Source organism: Nilaparvata lugens, chromosome 8 (genome assembly GCF_014356525.2).
Source record: "Nilaparvata lugens isolate BPH chromosome 8, ASM1435652v1, whole genome shotgun sequence".
NCBI lineage: Eukaryota > Metazoa > Arthropoda > Insecta > Hemiptera > Delphacidae > Nilaparvata > Nilaparvata lugens.
Window position 1 is genome coordinate 26,217,493 of NC_052511.1, and position 26,666 is coordinate 26,244,158.

Here is a 26,666-nt window from a genome sequence, read left to right on the forward strand (position 1 = left end):
CCTTGGTTATAATATCCAATACTAATAATTTGCGCGTTGTGCTTCATTGCACCTCTGCTCACTATAGCAGCCCAGTCACTGTTACCAACTTCATTTTGATTTTGCTGCACTGTTGCTCCATATAACCTACTAACTATTTTGCGTTGTCATGTTGAAAATCTGGAGTGCAGAAAAATTTTTCCCGCACTAGAGCGGAAAAGTGATTCTTTGCGTTCTGTAATCAGTGCAGCAATGGCCACTTTTCAACGTAACTGTAGGAAAAGAATATTGATGATGGAAACAACGAAGTTATTCGACATCATTGAAAAATACAAGATGGCAGTCATTATTGACATAAATTTTTATATCGCTTGTAAATTTTTATTCGCTTTAAAGCGAATGCAAAAAGAATATTGATGATGGAAACAACGAAGTTATTCGACATCATTGAAAAATACAAGATGGCGGTCATTATTGACATACTATATCGCTTGTTATTCAGTTATTGTGAGAGATATTGGATTGGTTTCACCACCAAAGTGTTTAGAATTAACCAAACAATGATGTTCGGGAGAAACATCTCATTTCGACCACTCTTTCCATTATATATTCAACTTCAAAAATTGGAACATAAATTTTTCGGTGACAATATTTTACTTTCCACTCTGTATATGTATTCGCAGTAGACAAATACTAGTATTATTGGCACAGTGCTGTAGAATATTTCCAAAGCTTCAAAATTACATCTGGTTGGAGGTTGTAACTTCATATTTTTACGGCTGGAGCGTCATCGGAAAAATAGTAAAAAGTACTGTTTGCAGCAGAAAACACGCTTTTTCCACCAAATGCCAATCCCAACAATTAGAAAACCCTGTAGCTCATGACTTCTGAAAGGTAAAGACTTGGGAATGGTATCAATCTCTTCATAATAATGTGTAGAAAGAGAATATCCATGATTGCAATCTTAAAAATGTTTGTCATCATGAAAAAAAACAAAATGGCTGAAAAAATATGTCGATTTTCAAGAAATTGTCTGTAATTCTAATAGTGTCGAGGATATCCGATCAATTCAGCCATCTGGAAGCACAAAAATAATCATACTACAATATCCGGAAGATTCATCCAATTCCACCAACTTTTATTATGGTGAATATTCCAAGTTTTTGAAGTTGAATAAATAATTGAAAGAGTGGTCGAAATAAGATGATTCTCTCGAACATCATTGTTTGGTTGATTCTAAAAACTTTGGTGGTGAAACCAATCTGATATCTCTCATAATAACTGAATAACATATTTAAAATAATAAAATTTTCAACATAATAAATCTGATATAAAAATTTCTGTCAATAATGACCGCCATCTTGTATTTTTCAATGATGTCGAATATTTTCGTTGTTTCCATCATCAATATTCTTATTCGTCTTGTTGTAACGAAGATATTGAGACCATTTGCAAGTCTCTATCTTGAAGTAGTCATGAAAAAATCGATTTTATAGTTCTAGATTGTTACCTCATGCGTATGAAAAAACGCACCAGAAATCATGCAGGGTTTTCTTTGGAGGGCGCTGGAGAACTCATTTTTTACGTACAGCGCATGAAGATATAAATATCGTTCCAAAGTTGAAAATACGCTCTAAATTTCATAGATTTTAAATTTCTCTGTATCTCTTGCACAAAAAAAGTTATAATGTAATGAAATTTGAACAAATTTGGAAAAAGGTTTTTTGGGCTATTGATGGTTATAACTGAAAAATATGCGTTCTAGGGGAAAATTTTATGAAACAAAAATTGTAGAGGAAGATTTTAAAAATATTTTCGTCTGAAAAAACGGTTGAATATCTTAAACGGTTATTAGAATACAAGCGATATAGCAAAACCCTGAAAATTTTGGCGGCCATCTTGTTTCCGAGGTGTTTGCCTGTGATTTTGTCTTATCATCATCACTATCCTTATTATGCTAGACCGAACGAAGAAATTGAGACATCTTCCATGGCTGTTACTCAAAAATGACCACGGAGTGCCTTATTCATGACATTTGCGACTGGACTAGAACGTAATTCTCTAAAATGATCGTGTTTATATTTCACATCTGGCTATATGTCATCTTATGAATTTCGGGGATGGAATATCTTGATTTTTAACATACTCACTCGCTCACTCACTTTTTTACTATCCACAGCTGTTTCAGCCAAGGATGAATTATCCTTTTAATGTTGTTCAGCTAGTTTTCCCAAGAATGAGACCTAGTGCAATCGAATCATAAACCTATTATGTTCCAAATTACGTGAACATCGTTAGAGCCGTTTTTGAGATCCGTTGAACATAAATAACCAGATATAGATATAAATAACCAGATATAAAAATACAGAAATTGCTCGTTTAATATAATGGGATATGTTTGTATGTCACCGGATCTCGAAAACGGCTCTAACGATTCTCACGAAATTTAGAACATAGTAGGCTTATAATATAAAAAATCGATTGCACTAGGTCTCATCCCTGGGAAAACTCGCTGAAGGACATTAAAAACATAATTATTATTCATCATTGGCATAACAGCTGATAATTTCGTCGTCTGTTGATGATGGAAGTGAGTGAGCGAGTGCATGTGTGTGGGACTGAGACAAAATTATGACTCATGTGTTGAACTTTTGTAATCATTCAATCAGGTACTTAGTGCCGGTTGCACAAACGCCGGTTAAATTTTAATCCTGATTAATTCCAGTAGAACCAATCATAGAAGCCATCTTTTTGATATGTTCTTCTCTGATTTGGTTCACGTTAAAATTTAACCTGCTTTTGTGCAACCGTGTCCTTGTGAGAGGAATTTTTGCATTCCTCTAGGAATTAATCTCAATCCACTGTGATTAGATAGAACCTTCTTGTATAAACTATAAATATATTATAATTCCTTCTTTCGTAATTTAATTTTTATGCTTTTAATTCCAGAGCGAAGCTCGGTCCCCCGATATTACATTAAAAAAGGAAGAAGAAATGAGTCGATTTTGTTGTTAAGAAAGTCAATCTGTAATTGTTTAAAGAATATGTTTTACAAATTTCAAGTTGATTTATTAAAGCAATCAATAGTTATTGTTGAACATACAGACATACACCTACAAATGGAAAATGTCACGAACTGTAGTCATCAGTAGGAAAACTCTACACTCTTTCAATAATAACTATTCTAAATTCACGTTTACAGAATGATGAAATGCATTGAGAGGAGGACGATGGGTTGCCGGGCTAGGGCTGTGATGAGGGTGGAGGAAGGATCACCAATCATGCTGACTCAGGCCAGTCGATCACACAACCATCAGCCCGATGACGTCAAAGGCGAGACAATAGCTATGTTGGCCACTTTGAAGGAGAGAGCAAAAAAAGAAGAGGAGCTAAGAATATCAGAAATCTTAGATCAGGAGATAGTCAGGTATAAAATATGTACTATTATCATGTAAAAACTAGTAACCCCCTGGGTTGGAGAACTCTCTCACTTATGAACTGTTGTATTGATATTTGAAGTCTGCAACTATACAGGTTGTTTAAAATTATGGAAACAGCCTAACATTCCATTACATTGATAATTTGACAGTAGGTTTCATCGGGGATACTATTCGAATAAAAAAACGTATTTTCTGTCACTTCACAATTTTCGCCCACCATCTTTGATCTGTCATATGAATCTAACTTCAATTTTTTAAATAGTATGGTTGTCATGTGATAGGCCAATATGATCTCTATACAGAATTTTAAGAAAAAAAAGGAATGGTGGAAACCACACATCGATATCTCAAATAGTTTCAAAGACATTTAGAAATAATAATAAATCTTACAAAAATGAAAGAATGAGATCATTGAAAATCTAAAAGATCGTTACTATCTTTTTTTCTTTTTTCAAGTGTTAGTAAACACTAATAGTATCTTCTGCTCACATATTTGACTGAAGCGAAGCTGAGGTCTTAGTTTCGACTCGATCGGCTTTTGTCTGTTTGTTTGTACCGCAGTTACAGTCGCAGTTATAGTCGCAGTTATTGTCCGATTTGGATGAAATTTGGTATGCAAGTTCTTTGAAACAAGGCGCAGAAACGTATGTGTAACGATTTTTGGTAAGACCTCCGGTTTTTTTTGTAATATTTAAAAAACTGTAAACTAACCTCAAAAGTTACTTTTTCGTATCTTTGAAAATACAGCAATTCATGTTCCTACTTTTTCGCATCCACTGTTACCAGGGCATGGTGTCCAAGACGGTTAGAGCGTAGTTTGATACACTGTGGGACCCAGGTTCAAATCTCGTTCCGACCAGATCTTATTCTAATAATATATCATTATAAAATTATTATTATTACTATATAGAATAATTAAATTGAATCATCTTATTAATATTATTAAATTGATTTATCAAATTGGATAAATTATTTATTTATTTTTTAAAAATATCAATAAATATATAACTATTTTTATCTATGTACAGATAACTCAACTATTTTAGTTGTGGACAATTTTTATAATCATAAATTATCAACTACTAAATCAACAACTATTTTAGTTGTAGACAATATTTAACATCATAAACATTTCTTTAATCTCCAACTTCTTTTATTCATAACTATCAGTTATTATTTTAGTTATTTTTTTAAACTGAATTTTCAGTTTATCAGGTACAATAATTATTGTATTGTAGACATTTTTTGTGCATTTTTGTGTCGCTCTACAGTGTCAAGTCGTTTGTTTTCCTTTAGGTATGAGATCGGAAACCGATTTGTGAGCATTAACATTCTGCATAGGCATAACAAGCCATAACATTGAATCCACTTTTCATGAAACACATCATTAGCAACCTCCTGTCATTGTCACCAACAAACTCATCTTATTTAGAATCATTTTCCATATCAATATCGTCTGTGAGACGATTCATCATCTAAATTGCCTACTGCATATTCCATTTTTCCGTCAGTTGACCAATTTCTTATAATTAATTATTAGAAAAGTTGTAATATATGTTTATATTGTAAATATGGAGGCGATATAAAGGTACCTCCTTGATATGTCCGGTGTCCCTGCAAACAGTGTCTCTAGCACTTTCGATGGAGAAAATAATAGATGACATGGCTAAATCTTCACAATATACTGTACTAACTGTACTGGCCCTTCTCATTAGATTGAAAGTTGTATTCATGAGTGAGGTCTACTGTTTGCAGAACTACTAGTTAACACTGAACAAACAAATTTGTTCTGTCGTATTTGTAATATACTCATGTATTACATTTCTGTATAATTTATTTGTATCTTTAAATGTGTTTTTTTTAAGATATCGAGGTGCGTTTTCCACCATTTATTTTCTCTTGAAATTCTGTTCTCAAATCATGTATCACAAGACAACCCATTTGAAAAAAATAAATTGAATTCAATATGGCGGGTCTAAGATTGCAGAAAAAAATTTGGAAACTACAGAGAAGAATTTTTCAATTGGAATAGGAGACCCTATAAAACCTACTGTCAAATCAACTTTGGAAGAGAAATATCCATAATTTATACCAACCATGTATAATGGTTTATACATTTATAATAGTTTACAATGCAGAAAAGTAGTCCTATTATGTGAATCCATAGAACATTATTCATAGTTTATTCCGTATGGGTAAATAATCTAGAATCAACATTTAAAAAAATTGAAAATCTCTAAACATGTAAACATAATCCCTAAACGTGTTGTAATGAAAATTCCAAGTGACATACACCAAAACAGAGGTAATTTTATGTAAAGAGCTATGTGAAGAGCCTATCATAGACATAAGCTATCTATTACCTAAACTCCCTAATTTGGTTCGTTTTTAAGGGGGTTCTGTACCCGAACCCCGAAATATAGATTAGGAAACAACCTTAGAAGTTACATATGGAATTAAATAGAGAATGTATTTATTCAAATGCTAATTAATATATAATTATTATTGAACGAAAATCCTAAATAAATGCTGCAAATCCTAAATAAATAATCTAGCTGTTAGCCCTGTTGTCAATGTCTGCAGTAGCAGAGGTCTTCGGGGTGATTTGCAGCATTTATTTAGGATTTTCGTTCAATAATAATTATAACCTTAGAAGTGATAATTTCAGTGTCAGTTAGTGTTCAATTTTTACAAAGACCTTAAAGATATATCTTTAAGGTCTTTGAATTTTTACTGTTTACGTTCACCCAAATTTTTAATCAGCTGCTCTAATATAATTATGCACTATTCAGATAAGCAACACCATACATCCCCATATATAATTATGCACTAAGCTTACCTTATCTAAATACAGCATTGTAATGCGTGTATGGCTATATGTGTGTATATAGGCATTACAATGCTGTATTTAGACAAGGTATGCTCCGGTAATGAATGCTGTGACAAACGAAGTTTGTTGGCGCATGCGCAAACGAGGTCATAACTTTACCGGAAAGCGAAATGGATATACGGATACCGTAACTGTAGACACAGCGAAAAATCAACAAGGTGAAGCCAGCCTTTGGAACACTGCCGAAGATATCTCACACACACAGACACTCACGCGCACACACATACACACACACAAACACACACACACAGTTTTCTATGAAAACTCAATTTCCCGGGTCGCCATTTGAATTTGGTTGGAATTTAGTAATGGTTATAGGCTTATCTCCGGGAGCTGAACAAAAAAAGCTTGTAATAAATTCTGTGACAAATTTAGATGTGTCCCAAATATTTGGGCGAGTAAAGGGGTGCTGGGGGGAAGAATTTGGAAGGTCTGGAGGTTTTCCCGTAGCCTCCAATGTAGTATGCAACAGATTTGGTGATCAGTTTTCACAGCAATCTTATAGTTTTGGCTGAGAATTTTTCGTATTTGGAAAAACTTCAAATTTTCGATGAAAACTCAATTTTCCAGGTCACCATTTAAATTTGTTTGAAATTTAGCTATGGTTATAGGCTTATCTCCGGGAGCTGAACAAAAAAGCTTGAAATAAATTTTTTGTGGGAAACATATTTAATGTGCGTCTGTGTACACGATATCTCATCTCCCAATTAACCAATCAACGGAATGACTTGAAATTTGGAACTTAAGGTCCTTACACTATAACGATCTGACACGAACAATTTCGATCAAATGCAATTCAAGATGGCGGCTAAAGTGGCGAAAATGTTGTCAAAAACAGTGTTTTTCGCGATTTTCTCGAAAACGGCTCCAAAGATTTTGATCAAATTCATATCTAGAAAAGTCATTGCTCTATCAACTTCTTCAAGTCCCATATCTGTGAAAATTTCAGGAGCACTGCACCATCTATGCAAAGTTTGATTTTAGATATTCAATTATCAGGCTTCATATACAATTTAAACAAAAAAATTCAATTGGAAAAGATTGAGCATGAAAATCTCTACAATTAATGTTCAGTAAAATTTTCACCTAAAATTGAAAATAAGCTTGAAATTAGAGAAAAAAGATTATTCAATTGCAAACTGTTGGCAACTGTTGATTCTATTAAATCATTCACTATGAAGAGATAGCAGACTTCGTGTGTCTCCAGCGTTATTGTCCTGTCACCAGCTGGCTCAGATCTTAGAAAAGTGGATTTGAGATGCGCGGGAACACTAGCGTCAGTTGATCAATTTTCATAACGGCAAGGAAAGTTGTGTGAGTGCACCACACCAGATTTTTTTATTTTCATTGAATTCATGTTTTGAACAATTCATTGTTAAGAATGATGAATATTGATAGGACCTGATAAATATTTTCTAATTAAAATAAAATAACTTCTGAAAAAATAATGAATAGATAAATACCAAGATTAAAATATTGTTGACCAATAACTCAGTACAACGATAATATATTATTCATTCAACTAATTCTGTACTGATAAAATTATAATCATTTTATTTTTTTGATTGATAATCAATTTCATCAACTAACCATTAATTGAATGAAACAAATACTTTAATTTCCATGAATTAATCGAATTATAAAAAATCCACAGTGTAGGTCATATCTAAATTCACAAAGAGTTCGATTGTTGTTGGCAAGAAACATGTTATTCAACGCAGAAATCATTGTTATTTTACTAAAAGATAGGGTAAGTTGAATAGTTTCCCTTTCAGGGGGAGTTTTGTCAGCCCACAAAACTCATTTTTCATTTGAAGAAATATCGAAAAGGTGCATAGGACCTTTATTTTTTGTTCAGCTTGCCAAAGTAGCCCTCATTTTAATATTAAAATTTTTGACTTATTGTACAGTGAGACCTTCATTCATACACATATTAACTGCATGCGTATTCATATTGCCGATACAGTACTGATAAAACTGTAGACGTTTATTAAAAAAAAAATGTTCTAGCTGAAAAATTAATAATCCATGCCACGTGTAGGCCTATACATTGCATCAGGAAAACGAAGTTTCAAAACTGTTTTTTCTAAACAGATGTATTCGAGATAATTTCTTTGCTGATTCCCATTCACCATAATATTCTACAGAGTTTGTGAAATTGAAAATATTTATTAATTATCAAAAGAATACTATTATTATATTATTATAATAATAATAATTATAATTATCATTATAGTTATTATTTTTATTATTATTTTATAATAATAATAATAATAATAATAATAATAATCTGAAATCGGAATCTAATAACCTGAAATCTGAGACTGAGGGTTTCATACTGGCATGTCAAGATGGTGTCATCAACACATTGTCATACCGCAGCAGTGCTGCCTTATGCCCCAGGGGAGATTGAATCTGTTGTGGGGAATGAAAGGTGCGGAATTTATTGGAATTACTCATTCTCCACCACCAGGCTTTTAAGAGCCACAAAGCCTGATGTTGTCCTCCTTGACATCACTTCGAAGACAATGTATGTCATTGAGTTTTCAGCACCAGCTGAGGGTAACATTTTCATCAAAGAGGAGGAAAAACAGACGAAATATCAAGAGCTACTAATAGAGCTGCGCAGGCTAAACCCAGGCTACTCTGTGAGAATGGTGGTGTTGATTGTAGGTGTACTGGGGGGCATGAGACCCTCATTTTTGGCCAACCTTAGAACGATTCCAGCCTGTGAGAGACCTGCTACTGTACTTGCAGGTCGGATGCAGAAGGCTATCATTCTTGGCTCATTACGTCTACTCAGAGCAAACGATTTAATGGTAACGGACCCAGTATGATTGTTTACCACATGGACATGTGGAGCAGTCACTCTGGAAAAATCGCTTGTCACTCTTCCTTGGGGGTCGGAGCCCAGGGAAAGGGTTGTCAAGCAAAACATATTTCCTCAAACAGGGAATAATAATTTTTTCAATTTCAATTTATTTATCTCATTTGAGGTTACATAGCATCATATACATACAGTGTTTTGTTGCTCCTCTAGCTTAGAGCTAATTGAGGAGTATTCAAATTTCATATTACATCATAATCAAATTCTATAAATACTTCTACTACTACTACTAAAAATAATAATAATAATAATGATAATAATTTTTATTCAAATTTTTCTCACATTACATAATATGATAGTTTACATTAGAGTGATCATAAAATAATAACATCTTATATTTTATCACATATGTCGTGAGAATCTATTTAGATCTCCATAATATAATAATAAGAATAATAATGATAACTGTACGAACTGAAAGAATTAATTTAGATCTCCTATTATTATTATTATTATTATTAAGATTTTGTGGCTACCCCATGAAGCTAATTTTAGCTTATATTGGGGTGTTGTTTTAATACATTATTTATCAGATTTGCAAGAGGTTCATAAACATAATATAATTCCTTCTTCTTCTTGTATTAATATATATATTTTATGATGTCTACATTTATATGTTAAATTGAGTTATATGTTGATCTTCTATTCTTCTATTGATTTGTTATAAAATAGCTTTTTATTTCTCTTTTAACTTCTGCGTATGTGTTGAGGCTCTTGATGTGATTGGGGATATTCGGTACGAAGTATTCAGGTATAGCCTTTCCCATTTCTGTATAAAAGTCTGGTGTTCTATAGTGCAAGTGTCTTGTATTGTATCTATTTTCATTGGTCTGTCTATAATTATTTTCGAAGTAGTATTTCTGTAGTATTATGAATTTGTACAAGTTTTTGAAGTTGAGTATCTGTATTGCATTTGTGTCTAGATTCTGGAAAAAATGTCTTCTTATTCTGTCAGTCAGTTGAACCACTGGATTCACGATATAATTCGGAGCATGTCCATAAACGGTTATTCCATATCTTACTTGAGGCTAAGGTATACTGTACGTTTTGCTTTCATTGGTAGCAGATATTTTAGTTGGAAGCATCTATGTGCTATATACCTCAGCTTTTTAGCCAACACTTGTGAGTGAGTAAGCCACTTCATATCCGAATGGAAATGCATTCCTAGGTACTTCACTGTGTCTGAGTGTTTGATTTTGTTGCAGGTACACGGGTTGTTAGTTTTAAAACATTCGTATTTGTGGCTAGTTACTCTATTGTTTGGATCGATGGTATCTATGTTCAGTTTTGGGTTATGGAATACTATTGTTTTAGTCTTTGTACTGTTTATATGGATATAATTGTTATGAAAGTATTTTGTAATTGTGTTTATATCTCTCTGTATTTTTTCGGCTGCAACTGATAAGTTTTTATGTGTTGATAAGATTATAGTATCATCTGCATAGTTGTAGACCTCCCCTTTGAAATCACAGTTTTTCAGGTCACTGTTATACAGATTGAAGAGCAAAGGTGATAGTGGTGAGCCTTGAATGACCCCAAAAGATTGCGATTTTGGAGTACTATTGCTCTTCCCAATTTGAACAATTGTTTCCCTGTTACTAAAATAACTCTTGAATATTTCCAAATCTATCCCACTCACTCCCTTTATATTCAATTTCTTAAGGAGTATTTCATGTTGAATCGTATCGAATGCTTTGCTGAGGTCCAGTAGCACTGCCAAGGTCAAGCTTCTTCTATCTATATTCTTATTGATTGAGTATGACACTTTCTCCAGTAATTGGGTTGTGGACTTACCAGGAACAAAACCATATTGGTTTCTATTTAGTAGGTTATGCTGAATGGAGTATTTCATAAGATCATCATGAATGATGAATTCAAATATTTTCATTAGTATTGAGATTGCACCTATTGGTCTGTAATTTTGAAGATCTTTTTTCTGTCCATTTTTATAAATAGGTTTGAGTAGGGTTGTTTTCATTTTCGTTGGGATTTTTCCTGTTTCAATTATTGTGTTGTATAGGTGAAGGAGAATTCTTTTTAGGTATTCAAAATGGTCTCTTATATGTTTTGGTTTGATATTATCAATTCCTGGAGAGGCAGTTCTATTTAATTTTTACACTATACTTTGTAATTTATTCATCTGTATTGTTTTTATTATGGTATGTGGTTCGTTTCTCAAGTCAAGCTCATCAGTTTCAATCGTTGGCACGTACAGCAGCTCATCTGTTGATATGTTTCTGTTCATTTCTTCTATCTTGGTTTAAAATTTTTTTTAACATCTTTATTGCCCATAAAAACAAAATACAAAATAAAAAACTTACAAAAGAAATATTCTAGATTAAAATATTATGCTATTTTACAAATAAATTAAAATTACATGGCACCACCCAGCAAGAGCAAAACCCTGACCGCTGAGTGAGAGTATCAGCTGTTTAGACAATATAAAAATTTATTTACTAATAATCAAAGCTACAAAAAATCGAAGTTAACAATAAATTACTAGTAATTATAATATTTGACTGATGTCGAAGAAAAATTTTTGTATCACCCACTTATTTATCTGTTCCATCCTCTGTCTACCCCTATTAGAAAGATATTCTGACAATGCATTTGGCATGATATTTATTATTTTTGAGCTAAGATACCCCAATTGTCTTCGCACTATTGTCAAATCTGAATAGTTAATATTATAAATGTTATGAGATGTAACTCTCAGGTTATACATAGAAACGTTATTATTCACTGTAAATTCATCCTTCCTCATCCATGCATAATAGAGAAGTTTCTTTATATAAATTTGACGTACTGTCATCACTTTAAATTCGGCAAATGTTTCACTACTAGAAAAAGCCCTTGGCTTATTAAGAATTGCTTTTATTATCATTTTTTGAAATGTAAAAATTTTATTCATGAAAACATCATACGCTCTTCCCCATACCACTAACCCATATTGCAGCACCGATTGAACATAGGCAAAGTAAAGGACCCTAAGTAATTTAATGTCTAATATTTTACGGACTTTTTTTTTTTTAGCACTACAGCCCAATATGAGCTTTGGCCGCCTCCACTATAGCTCTCCACGCTTCTCGGTCCTCTGTTAATTGTCTCCATCCTCTATATCCCATTTTTTGGAGATCGTCTCTCACTTCATCTTCCCATATTATTCTCGGCCTTCCTATCTTTCTTCTTGAATGTAGCCTCTCCTTGAATATTATTTTAGGCATTCTGTTTTCGTTCATTCTACAGATATGTCCAAACCATCTAAGCCGCTGTGCCTTAATAAATTTTACAATATTTCGGCCTTTTATCAATGCCTCGAGCTCTGAATTAGTTCGTCTCCTCCACTCCTCTCCTTCTTTAACTGGACCATAAATCTTTAGGATTTTCCTTTCAAAAACGCCTAAATGGTTTTTGTCTTCTTTTGTTAACGTCCAAGATTCACAGCCGTACGTTACAACAGGTCGAATTAGGCTCTCATATATTTTAAGTTTTGTGTTTCTACATATGAGCCTGTTCTTCAAAAGTTTCATGCTACTGAAGTATGCTCCATTTTCAGCCAATAATCTTTGCTTTATGCTGTACCCATCTTGTTCTCGTTATTTAGTTCAACCCCCAAGTAGCTGAAGTTCCTTACACCTTGAAAGATTTTATTTCCAATTCGGAGGTATTTTACGGACTTTATAAAAGATAAAGGAAATAAATTTTAAGCGTTTACAAATATATTCTATATGAGGCTCCCACTTAAGGTTACAATCAACCATGATGCCCAGATACTTTATAGATTTTTCATTTTTTAGTTGAGGGCATGCACAATCCTTCCATTTCTCAAAATCACAATTGGTTGACCAACTATTGTAGGAGAAAATGCAATATATTTAGTTTTTGATGTATTTATACTCAATGTATTAATATCAAGCCATTGTTTAACAATGGATATTACTCCTTCTGCTCTCGTGTACGTCTCTAACCATGAGCGGTCCTTAACTATAATTATAGCCGTATCGTCAGCAAAGGAAATTATTTTCGAACTATCAATATTTAGTTTAAAGATGTCGTTGATATATCCAAAAATTAGTTGCCAGCCCGGATTGTCAGTTTTGTGTAAGGGCAAGCATTCCTGACTGGCAATTGGGAGGTACCGGGTTCGATTCCCGGGCTGGCAACTAATTTTTGGATAGTAGTTCTCATCGAATTTCCATCTAGCTGTTAGCCCTGTTGTAAATGTCTGCAGTAGCAAAGGTCTTCGGGGTGATTTGCAGCATTTATTTAGGATTTTCGTTCAATAATAATTATATATTAATTAGCATTTGAATAAATGCATTCTCTATTTAATTCAATCTGTAATTTTATTCTATCTAATGTATTCCCCATGACTGCTAATAGTGTGTCCCAATGTTTTTTTATGCTTCTAATATTAATCATGATACATTCAAATGTGTTTTCCTCTATTATAGTATTTTTAAAGTCTTGCAAATTATTGTACGTTTTAGTTCGTATTTGTTCTATGTCAAATAACTGATCAATAATTGAATTAGTAGGATGGTGGTAATTTTAAATTTTATAATTTATTGCTTTAATAATTAGTCTGGTATGTAGGGTGAATTTTGATTGATTTTGGGTTTACAAAGTTAATGGAGTACTCTCAAAATTGTCTTATCTGTGTAGGCCTGCCCGTATCGTTATTGATAAGGAAGTTTTATCTCTACTGCGAAGGGAGCACTCGTTGCTTTTCTGTTAGTTTAATTCATTTCATCTTTCTGTAAACAACGTTAATTTATCCATAGAGTTGTGTGCCTGATATTAGAATATATTGTTATTGATTTGAATACCTAATTTTTTTGTTACTAATGTTATAATTTAATAGTGAAGTGATAAAATTTTGATTGAATAATAAAAATAAAAAACCTTGCAGGGGACAGAGATTACTCTGTTTGGGGTGTGGCGATCCCCCGGGTTAACCCAGCAAGTGGTCAATGCAGACTGGTTGGCAACTAAGACCGTTGCGTCCCAGGTATTAGGGTACTCACAGATGATAAGAGTACCTCAAGCATCAACTGCTCGCGCATACCGGAAGCGTGTGTTAGCAGCTCACGTCATCTGAGATAATATTACTCCTAGAAGTACAAGGAATAGCAATCGGGGTGGTACGGGGGTGAGGGCTGTCCCTGTTCGGAACCGTCGTTATATGCAGCCTGTGGGGGATGATGTAGGTGAACCAAGTGGCGCCTGTCCCCCAGCTGGAACCACAAGAAGGCAACCCACCAATGAAATAGAAACTGGAATTGGAACTACACCACCTGCTCAAAATGTTTCCCCTGATCAGCAGAGGACCACTAGAGCAGGACTGCCAAGGCAGCGCATGAAATTCAGGAGATGAACATACCAATCATGCATGCCTATTACAAAATAACAAAACTGGAAACAATTAGTATATATCGACAGGAGTTACACGCTGCCTTTGTTGAGAGGTTTCCCCAGCTGATTGTCACAGAGCAACGAATTGCAGATCAGCGTAGAGTTATAGTAAGGAACAAACTGCTTTCTGAAGTTCGATTGGCAGAGATAAGAGCACAAGTGGAGAGAGAAATTGAAGCAGAGGAAGAGGAACGGGTGAATGCTAATCAACCATTGAATCATGAGGCACCAGAAGCCCAAGTCAGCCCAATCCGTGATGATGTAGCACATAAAATGCAGCATGAACAGCAATCACAAGGGAGTCCATCATGACAAGCTCTTGACACAGCTGCAGAAGGTGATAATGATGGCGTGAAGGAGGAGATAGAGTTTAGAAGGGCATTTGCACAATTCGATGGTACGGACCCTTTAAGCAGGCCTCAGATACCAAAGTTGCAGACAACAAAACAGCTGCTTGCAGCTTGCCAAAAGATGAATGAATTGCTACCTGAAATAATAAACTTGGAAGACCTGTGCTTTGATGATCTTCACACAGTCATTTACTGCTCAGCCGTTGCAATTTCTAGACTGATGGGGAAGAAGACTTCAAGTAAGAGCTCCAAAACGGATGCTACCATGGGAAGATGCTACCAAGGCTCTGTAGGCAGATGGAGGTGCTGAGAAAGAAGATAGGACATGATGAGATACATCATAGAGTGTATTTATTTATTTTACTTTCAAGACGTTAGAACTAAGTCTTTCAAATATAATTTTGTTCTAGTATTGACATGTCACCAGTCAAATGAGTGTTACTCAAAAATTGATGTATTGTGACGATAAATAAATGAAAAAAAATGGACAGATTACTCAATACATCCAAGGGAACCGATCAAAGAAAGTTGTTCAGGCCTTTCATAAGTTGGAGAGAGAAACCTTGCTGCATACTGCTAGGGATCTAGTGAACAGTACTGCTAGAGAAATGCTTGATCTCTCAAACAGAGAGCAGTAAGAGCAAATCGGCTGAATAGATACAGGACTTCAATGAATAGGAAAAAGGACAATTCTCTCTTCAGCAATAATGAGAAATTGTTCTACAGGAGCCTTGCCAAGACACAAGAAATGGACAGCAATAAAACTCCCGAGTTGAAGGATGTGGAGAATTACTGGAGGGCATTGTGGGCACAGGGTCAATGTCACAATACAAATGCAACTTGCATTCACAGTGAGAACAACAGACTTGGTGGAAAAATGCAAATGCCAGCATTGGTAATAACAGAAGCTCAAGTTGCTAGTGTGCTTGCAGTAGCTGGAAATTGGACATCACCTGGCCCAGATAGATTACACAACTTCTGGTTAATAAGACTCCCAGTTTTTCATTCACATCTGGCAAATCATTTCACTTCTTTCCTTGAAACCCCAGAAAGAGTTCCACTATTCCTTCCTAGGGGAATAACATATTTGCTGCCTAAAAGTCAAAATCCAGAGGACCCATCACAATACAGGCCAATCACTTGCCTCTGTACAGCCTTAAAACCCTAACAGCATGCATCTCAGACTCAATTCAGAAGCATTTGGCTCAGGTCGACATATTTTTTGAGGAGCAAAAAGGTTGCATGAGAGGAGGACGTGGATGCAAGGAAATTCTGACCATTGATGCGGTAGCAATGGGGCAGGCTGCCAATAAGAAGAGAAACATTCATATGGCATATATTGATTACCGCAAAGCATTCGATAGTGTCCCAAACTCCTGGCTCATTGAAGTACTGCGCATTTATAAGATTGGTCCATCAGTTATTAGATTGCTTAGTCATCTCATGGCATCATGGGGGACAATATTGATGATTAGAAGTGGTCAAGAACATTAGCAGTCTGACGAAATTCCAGTTTGCCAGGGAATCTTCCAAGCGGACAGTCTAAGCCCTTTATGGTTTTGTTTAGCATTGAATCCACTCTCAGCAATGCTGAATTCAGCAGAATGTGGATTCAAGTTGAAAGGAAATTCCAGAAATGTGTACCACTTGTCCCACATGATGTAAATGGATGACATAAAGCTCTATGCAGGAATAGAACACCAGCTAGGGGAGATGCTGCAGTTGGTGAGAACATTCTCTGCTGATATTAGAATGAAATTTGGCTTGGAAAAATACAAAACACTGAGTCTTTTGAGAGGAAAAATAAATCTCCAGGAGCTTGACGAAGGTTATGAGGCTTTTGGAGCAATGGGGCCAGATGACACCTACAACTACTTGGGGTTTGGTCAGTCTAAGCAGATAGATCAGAGAGAAATGAAGCAGAAAATGAGGAATGCATATCTCAACAGAGTTAAGAGTCTGCTTAATTCTCACCTCAATGGGAAAAACATGATAAAAGCCATAAATACTTATGCGGTGGCTCTCTTGATTTATACATTTGGAGTGATCAGCTGGACTCAGACAGATATTGAGGAGCTCATGAGAGCAACAAGAGTCCTTCTCACAAAATTCAGAGCACATCACCCCAAAGCTGCAATTGAGAGGCTGATACTCCCCAGGCACAAAGGTGGGCGGGGGCTGCTGGACCTCAAGTGGTTGTGTGACAGACAGGTGCATAGTATGAGATCTTATTTTTTCACAAAGCAAGAGCATCTTTATATAATAGTCAGAGAAGCAGGCAAGAAATACACCCCTCTCAACTTATCAGAGCGAAACATTAATGCTGCCCAAAGTAGCAATCAGCATGAAAGCGAGGCAGTGGAGGAGGAAACAGTTGCATGGGAGGCATGCATTTGCATTAGGAAAGCCTGATATGGATGCAGATCAATCGAATGCCTGGCTAAAGCATGGTGACTTGTTCATTGAAACAGAAGGCTTCATGGTGGCTATACAAGACCAAGTGATAGCCACCAAAAATTACAAAAAATATATAATGAATCTACCTTTGAACGATGACCTTTGTAGACGCTGTGTTATGGCATCAGAGACAGTACAGCACATTGTGTCTTCCTGCCAGTCAATGGTAGGCACTGAATACCTCAACAGGCATAATGATGTTGCTGGCATACTGCACCAGGACCTGGCATTAAGGCATAAGTTGATTGACGAGAAAGTTCCTTACTATCAATATGCTCCAACTTCAATCGTAGAGCACAATACCCACAAGCTGTATTGGGACAGATCTGTGCTGACTGACAGAACGATTCCACGTAACAGGCCAGATTTAATCCTGATGAATAAGCTGACCAGGGAAACAGTCTTAATAGATGTAGGCATTCCATGCTGCCATAACATGGAACACTACTACAGTGGAAAGATTTCCAAGTATCTCCCCCTGGCAGCTGAGATGAAGGATATCTGGCATCAAGAGAAAGTGGAAATCGTTCCAGTCATAATATCTGCAGTTGGATTGATGGGTAAAACAGTGACTGCAAACCTAAGTCATCTGGGTCCCTCGATAAACAAGATCTACTTGATGCAGAAGGCAGTGATGATCAACACTGTATCAATGGTTAGGGCATTCTTAAACCTAGCAGCAGAATAATTCATCAAAGTCTTGTTAAAGACCGATTTTGATGAAAAACTCACATAGTAATGTGATGAAAAATGATCATAATAATAATAATCTCCTTTCCTTTTTCCTTCGTCCTGGTACCCGGGAGAAGAAGGGAGTTTATTATAGAAAATATAACAAACAAAAATAATAATAATAATATTATTATTATTGTTATTATTATTATTGAACATATTTATCAATTATCAAAACAAAATTATTGAGGTCAAGTGGAATCAGGTAAAAAGCAATAATAGAACTGATGTTCTTTTTTTAGTTTCTATGATTTGGTGAATTCGCTGTATTAAATAGTAAGTCCCATGAATGAAATTTAAACATTAATTCAAAAGAATCTAGAAGGAAAATTGAAATTTGGGCTTCGAGGTGCACAATATTGATATTTTTAGAATCTATGTGCAAAATTTGGAGATCTAAATCATTCCCGTTTCTCCCGTATGCAATCCACAAGTTGACATGTTTTGATGCGAACAAACGAACAAACACAACCCTACTCTCTCTTACTATATAGATGTGAATGTTATTATTCAATGTCATTTGCAACAACATAATAATAATAGTAATATAATAATTTTGCTTTTTTCGCTTATTATTTTTTTCTAAATAATTGTTGAACATATGGAATTGAAACTTTGCACAATTATTATAACAAGTAGACAAAGCTACAAAAAATTATGATAATTTTTCAAATTCATAAAACAAGTTGGCGGCCATTTAAAATTTGTTTCTTAAATATAAAAATAAAAAATAACTTTTTTAGTAAATTTAATTACCTATCGATTGGTACCAGATTTTTCAAGATTGAATCAATATCAACTGAAATATGGCAGCCTTAGTGATAGGTGACCATTGAAAGTTTGTTGTAGTGCAAACCAAGGCATGCTAATAGAGTCGCCTCAATAATCTCTATTTGCATTGCATGTTAATAGTAAGCGATTTTAGGTCATTTCAAACAATAAAATAACGTTACATAACCATCCAAAGGTGGGTCACCAACCATTGAAGCTGCCATATCTCAGATAATATTGGCCCAACCTTGAAAAATCTGGTACCAATCGATAGGCAATCAAATCTACTAAAAAAATGTATTCTTGTAAAGTTCTTGTAAAACCAACGGTTTCTGAGTTATTTGAGAAACAAAATTTTAAATAACCGCCATTTTGTTTTATGAATTTTTAAAATGATCATAATTTTTTTTTGTAGCTTTGTCTAGTTGTTATAGATGATCGTGCAAAGTTTCAATTTCGTATGTTAAACCGTTATTTAGTAAGAAAATAATAAGTGGAAAAAGCAAATTGGTCGCTGTGAGAGTAACTGAAGACTTTCGGACAATTTAAAAGTGATATTTTTTTACCCACGAACAATGCCCTAGAGTATTAGTAGGGAGTTCGTAAACACCCTGTATAAGTCGAGGACTTGATAGATCCCGGAGTTTAGAAGATAAACCCGTGACTCAGAAAGACGATCTAGACCCGAGCGCTTATTTTAGTCGTGGGCCCTGTAAGTTCAGAACTTATAGATGCCGAGCTCGGAAACCGGCCCTTAGTATCTTAAAATGTGAATATCTTTGAAACGGTTTGATGTATTGATGTGTTTAAGTAAAATATTATTGACAGCTTTCTTGTCCTTTTTGTTTGTTTCATTTTAACTATTTGCCATATTGTTTTGTTTACATTTGTTGAATTTTCAAATATTGGGTCAATGTATTTTTTTATAGAGAATAATTCTTTTTAGATGCTTTTTATGTTATTTGATAGTTTTCTTTAAGTTTATATTACTTAGCCTTTCATGTTCGTCATCAATCCACATACTGGTAATGAAATTGTCGATTGCTGATTCACAAGTTTCAGTTATCTAGTAGGTATTTCTATAGTATGTCTAAATCTATTCATATTCATTAAATTTTTAAAATTTGATTTCTGTTTACCCTGACTCAAAACATCCACATTGAAATCTCCTCCTATTACAACATTCTGGTTAATTTTGCTAATTTCTACTAAAAATCTATTCAATTTATCAAGAAACACTTCTATATTCTCCGAAGGAGTTCTATACAATCCAGCTACAATGTATTTTTTATTACCTATTTTTATTTATATCGTTCATGTTTCAAAGATTTTTTCCTCATTAATAACGTTTATTGCCTTTACCATAATGTTTCTACATTCAACTAGTTATTCAGATCCTAATATTAAAACGCCTCCCCCCTTAAACGACGTTCTTACATACCAACTCATACAGGAATATCCTTGTATTTTGATTCTTTGGATTTCATTTTCATCTAATTTATGTTCGGTCACTATTACAATATCCGGTTTTAATTCCTGCAATGTGATTATTAGGTAGTCTATACTTGACTCCAAGTGCTGGATGTTTTGATGCAAGATTACTACATTATTTGTCAACTTACTTTTTGCCTTAATATTATCATTTTCCCTACTTCTATATTTATGTTTTTTAGTTCCCACCGCCTTTCGGGAGGGTTCCTTCATTCACTGTTAATCTTAAAAAACTATTATCATTAAGAGGTATTTCTTGGACTGTTTCATAGTTTCCTGGCTTATTTATAAGAGTCTCATTAATAATTTCCACTTGTTATTCGTGTTAATGACTGGATGACTTTCAGACTGTATGGAGATTTAAGTTCCGTAGAGCCATACCCCAAGACGGGGCTGGAAATGTTGAGTTTCTGGCAACGTGAAGCTAGAGAATCGCTGCATGTTAGTCCCCCGTCACCAATGCCGCCGAGATTCTCTCGAAGAGACGAACCCCGACCCATTATTGGAGTTTAAGTTGAAGATCTATCTTGTTGGTGCACGCACGCTCCTCTCTCTCTCGCCCGACACAAACAGAGGCGGTCTCCTCCTCACAGCCAGTAGTGACCAATGCTGAATCCGGGAGTCGATGCAGTTCCTGCAGTCGATGAAAGCGCAAATGCAGTCTGTTTCCGCATTTTTGACTCACTTTCATTTAAGTAGGGCTTCAAAACTGATTGATTACAAATACAGGATTCACTCGTTTCAATTATTTCGAAGATGCTTTTTGCTGTAGCTCTTTTCTCATATTTGTTTAAATGCAATCAATGTATTTTGTGACAATATCTCTCCAACAGGTGCAAGTCAAGGATGTTGACATGGCTATTGTGCGCTGCAAACTTCCTGATTATAAAATTGTATTCCTGGATAATTTCATTCTCCAAGCCATCCTCTCTCAAATCAAACCTTTGTGGTATTGACCAGCTTTTCCTGATTATTGTAATTTACAGAACTCCAAACAGTGATATCCAGGTTTTCTTCAACGCCCAGGAGAGGCTACTTGATCATATCAATAGGGTCACTATTAGATACAGGAAAGTCTTTTTTGGTGGTGACTTCAACATTGACTTGTTGAGGGAATCATCCAAAAAACCTCAATTCACCAATTTAACAAATTCTAATAATTTAAACTTTGTTTCAATTGTGCCTACTAGAATTACAACTCAGACTGCTACATGTATTGATAATGTCATAACAAATGCTAGCTTGGAGGATATTGTTAGTTGTACGGTGGACTTGGGAATTTCGGATCACCTAGCACAGATTGTTCATCTAAAGCAATCATGTCAACTCATTAGAAATACTCATGTTTCGAAGCGGATCATGAGTAATCCATTGCAACTTTTATGAAATTATTGAGATAAATTAACTGGGACTCATGTTACAATACATATTTGGCTGAAATTGCGTTCAACTGCTTCTTTTCTAAGTTTAATACATCTTTTTCAACTGCTTCCCCAGTAAAAATGTTTAAATAAAAAAATCCTTTACTATTAATTAACAATGGATAACTCATGAACATCATGTGCTAGGAAAAGAAAGCTATACATAGAGTCTAGGCACCCAACGTTTTTGCAATACTTTCAACGCTATAAGAAGATTCTTAGAAAGGTTTATTTCTGCTGCTAAACAGCAATATAATGAGGACTTCATTCATAAATTAATCCGCGTATATAAATGGTACTTGGGCGGTTGTTAAAAATGACATTGGCTTGAAGAAAGAGGAACTCACAAATTTAGAATTGAATAATGGGAGCAATACGACTACTGATCCTAACATTATAGCTTTCGCTGTTCAATGATCATTTCCTGCAGGCTAGTAAAGACCTCGGTCTCTGGACAAAAGTTTGGGGCTTCTAAAAAATGCTCAGAAACAAAAGAGACAGTTCTTTTTTAGGGAGCTAGGCACAAAGTGAGGTGGAAAAAATTATTTTAGATTTAGAAAATACAGGATCCAGGAAAGCAGCATGTCCAATAATTTTGGAACCTCTGAGATATGTTATAAATCTATGCCTGTCAAGTGGGGAATTTCCTAGGAAGCTCAAGTTTGCTATTATTAAACCCCTGTACAAGAGGGAGGATCGAAAGAGCGTTAAAAACTATCGTCCTTTAGCCCTGTTAACATTATTTTCTAAAATATATGAGAGAGCTGCCTTTTATCAGGTTATCGAATTCTTGGTGGGTCACTTTATGCTTCACAAAAATCAGTTTGGTTCCCGTAAGATCTGATCAACTAAATGAGCAATTTTTGAGATGGTTACTGAAGTGTTACAAGCTCGTCTGGATGGATCTCGGAGTGCTCTTGGTCTCTGTTGCGATTTGACAAGAGTAGGGGTATAATTGGAGTTCTTCCTCAAAACTGCCCCAAGGTGCCCCAAAAGCTGGCTCCAAATCCACCTCAAAACTGGTTCCAGGTTCTAACCTAATCTAATCTACTCTAACCTAACCATACCCCTAATCTCACAATAAACCTCAAATGATAATCCTCTCTTTTATTATACCCACTTTTATGGAAAAAGTAAACCCAGCTTTTTTTATTTCTTGAATAACTAAGAAATCATTAATTTTACAAAAAAACACAAGAATAACTTTTTTTAGTAAATCTAATAACAAATCCATTTTGTCAAGACACAGTTTTATTATTCCCACTTTTATGGAAAAACTGAAACCATTTTTTTTTAAATTTTATTAAAAAATACAAGAATAACATTCTTTAGTAAATTTAATATCAAATCCATTGACACACCTCTAGTCAAGATTGAACGGGAATTAAGGATCAGTCACACTGTAACCTAGCCAGCCATTAACAGATTCTCACATTTATCCTTAGCACTCAGGATACCTCAGTGGCCGTAGTCGAGTGGATCAGATGCTGGCTTTGTGATTCAGAGGCCCGGGTTCAAATCCCGGCCCGGGCAAGATATTTATCTCGGGCCACTCCCGTGTTTCGGATGGACACGTTAACCGTCGGTCCCGGCTGCCTAAAAAACAGTCGTTAGGTCATGTCAGAGGCCCTGAAATTGATCAGTTGCGACCTGAAAACTCTGACACCAGACCTGAGCCAGCCAGGTCACTCGATATTATTATTATTATTAGGATACCTCTCTACAGACTTAAAACTAAATATTATAATAACTATTACTTCTAATTCAACACCCTTCAATATCAGCACTCTCCCCCAACTACCACCCCCCATCTTGGGGTGGGGGCCCACTGTCTATAACCAGTCAAGTTGTCTTATTACTTTAATTTGAACTGCTTCAGGACATCTCTTCCCTCAAGCCATATTGAGAAGAAAACATATACAGAGTGAGTCATATGTATGGGAACCCTTCAATAAGTTGGAGACTGTTGTAAATATAATACTGTAACTTTCAGGATAAGTTATTGGTCAAATACTCTACCTTTTGACGTACAACTGAATTTCAACCCCTCATAAGGAGGTGACTTAGGTATGATGACTTAGGAGGTGACCAATTGTGTAGTCCATCATTCTAAAGGCCTTTTTAAAACAAGAAAGATGGCATCAATAAAAATGTTCTATGATACTTGTATCCAAAATGGTGGCTGATTGAAGTTTTAGTTTTTTAAGGAAATGAGGTGTTGTATCTCAAATATTTTAAATGTTAACACCCATTTTGTGATACATCATTTTAAAGGCCTTTTTAAAACGAGAAAGATGACATCAATAGAAATGTTCTATGATACTTTCATTCAAAATGGCGTTTGATTGAAGTTTTAATTTTTAAAGAAATAATTGATAAAGTTTAATCAGCCGCCATTTTGAATAAAATTATCATAGCACATTTTCATTGATGTCATCTTTCTCGTTTTGAAAATGCCTTTAAAATGATGTATCACACAATGAGTGCTCAAATTCAAAATGTTTGAGTTAAGTGAAGACAGTGCTCTATCCGGGCGTTTTGCTGGATAAATGTGAAAATTGTAAATCTGGCAACACGCCCTGGACTCCACGACTTTGTTGGGTTTGTTTTGACAAGATTCGCGCAACGTGCCTGGGTGGAGTAATTCAGTATTAAGATAATGTTTCTGTTTTTTTTTAAATTTCTGTGACCTCAGGGCTGGGAAAACTAGATGTAGTTAAATGGTCATACACTGTGTGAGCTATGCTCAAATTATACAGTTTCACATGACAAAATAATAATTGACCGAGCGAAGTAAGGTCTAAGATACAAGCCGACGGTTTGGCATTTCTCTTAATGTTTAAATGTTTATATGTTGCGCATTTAAGGCGAAACGTGGTTATAGATTTTCATGAAATTTGACAGGTATGTTCCTTTTTTAATTGCGCGTCGACTTATATACAAGGTTTTTGAAAATTTTGCATTTCAAGGATAATATAAAAGGAAAAAGGAGCCTCCTTCATACGCCAATATTAGAGTAAAAATCAGACTGTAGAATTATGCATCATAAATCAGCTGACAAGTGATTTCACAGATGTGTGTAGAAGCCAGTCTATTACTGTATTTCCATAAGGTCTATAGTTTCAATCAGGTACTTGCGGATGAGAATTCTGCGTGAGTTCTACTGTTCACATAACTACTAGTAATAATAATTTGACAAGTCGTGGGGTCTTAGACGGGCTACACACTGGTGTCGCAAGACACGCGTCTTGAGACGCGTGTCGTGTCTTATCAAAATTTCATGAGACATGCATGTCTTTTGCATGTTTCTGTCGCTTGTCGCATGTCTCATGATTTTCGGTTGTATTACAGACTGAGCATGAGCAGTGACAAAGATTGCTCAGTGCTGGCAGTAGACAGTGGCTGGTGCGCATGAGCGGAGTGATGTCTCGCGCGACATGTGTCGCATGGAACCGGCTAACCGGTTCCGTGCGACACCTGTCCGATACACAGACGATGCCTCGAACATCTGTCGCAAGCAGTGAGTAAGCTCTGATTTTACAACACAGGTTGGTTTCATATGCGACATGCCTCGGACATGAGATTTGTCGTAGACATGATGTCTACGACACCAGTGTGTAGCCCGCCTTAAAGTGAAGGCACTCAGCTGCAGACATAAATGTGCAGACAGATGGAGAAAAAAATGAACTTTTACAGATGTTAGCAGACATTAGACGTCATAGAGACAGACAGATGTCTGTGAGAATTGCAACATTCAAAAACCTGGAGAGGGATATTTTCTCTGTCAGCTGCTGTGTATGTTCGCCTTCAGTTCTTATTGTGTTGATTATAGCTCTTATTGTGTATTAGGTACACTACATTCAGGTGGCGGGCTGGTGTCTCACTTGGGTCACCTGTCCAGCCACACCTGGGACTAGACCAAAGGTGCCCCAGCTTGCTTTACACATGGATAACACTGGTGTGTCACTGGTCACCCACCCTAGTATCCTAAGAATGGAATTTTCGAATTTTATTTCCAATTCCATGGTGTAGTTTTGTTATGTATTTGTATTTTGTGTAAATTATTAGGAATAAACATTCATTCGAATTAAAAATATGCCTAAATTTACTTGAATAATTTTTTTCAGCTATCCAAAAGCTGCCTTTGCTGTAACACGAAAGAATGCAAGAAGAGCCATGTACCGTATGAGAAGTCGTGTGGAGCCAGTCCGCGCTGCTCTCACTTCGGAGCAGATGGGTGAGGAAGAAATGCAACAAAGCTATGGAGATTGCACAACAACCAAGGAGCCCCATAGTGACGATTCGGAAGCTACCATGTCCACGGTCTGGGAGGAAATAGTGCAACCTGATGGTGAAGGTTTGGAAACAACAACCACAGTCTGGCAGGAAATATTACAACCCGATGATGAAGGTATGGCAACAACCACAGTCTGGCAGGAATTATTGCAATCTGGGGCCTGTTTCACAAAGGTACAAGTAGTTGTTACCAACCATGGTTTTGGAGATCAGCTGATTACAAGCGTTTCACAAATGCAGAATTGTAAACTTTTAGTTACAATGAATTTCTACAAGTTTACAAGTGATTTGCTTCTTCACACTATTAATCAATACATTCTCCATAATCCCGGGTGTTGATTTGATTTGATTTTGATACCATGCAAATCAGAAATGAAATACATAAGTGGTATTGATTAATAATATGAATATCTTCTAAACGGTTTGAGATATCGTTGTGCGGCTTTCACCATTCATTTTCTCTTGAAATTTCGTATCTAAATCATGTATCGCATGACCACCTTCCTATTAAAAAAAAGTTGCATTCAAAATGGCGGA

The 26,666-nt window shown here is 35.4% G+C and overlaps 1 protein-coding gene across 1 annotated transcript; it reads left to right on the top strand.

The window, feature by feature from the left end:
• The first annotated feature begins 3,155 nt into the window (after positions 1-3,155).
• LOC120352674 lies at positions 3,156-26,506 on the top strand. The gene is made up of 2 exons (XM_039434365.1): positions 3,156-3,406; positions 25,961-26,506. Exons 1-2 carry the CDS (start codon positions 3,183-3,185, stop codon positions 26,466-26,468), a joined length of 732 nt encoding a protein of 243 aa, XP_039290299.1. The 5' UTR covers positions 3,156-3,182; the 3' UTR covers positions 26,469-26,506.
• Positions 26,507-26,666: the final 160 nt, after the last annotated feature.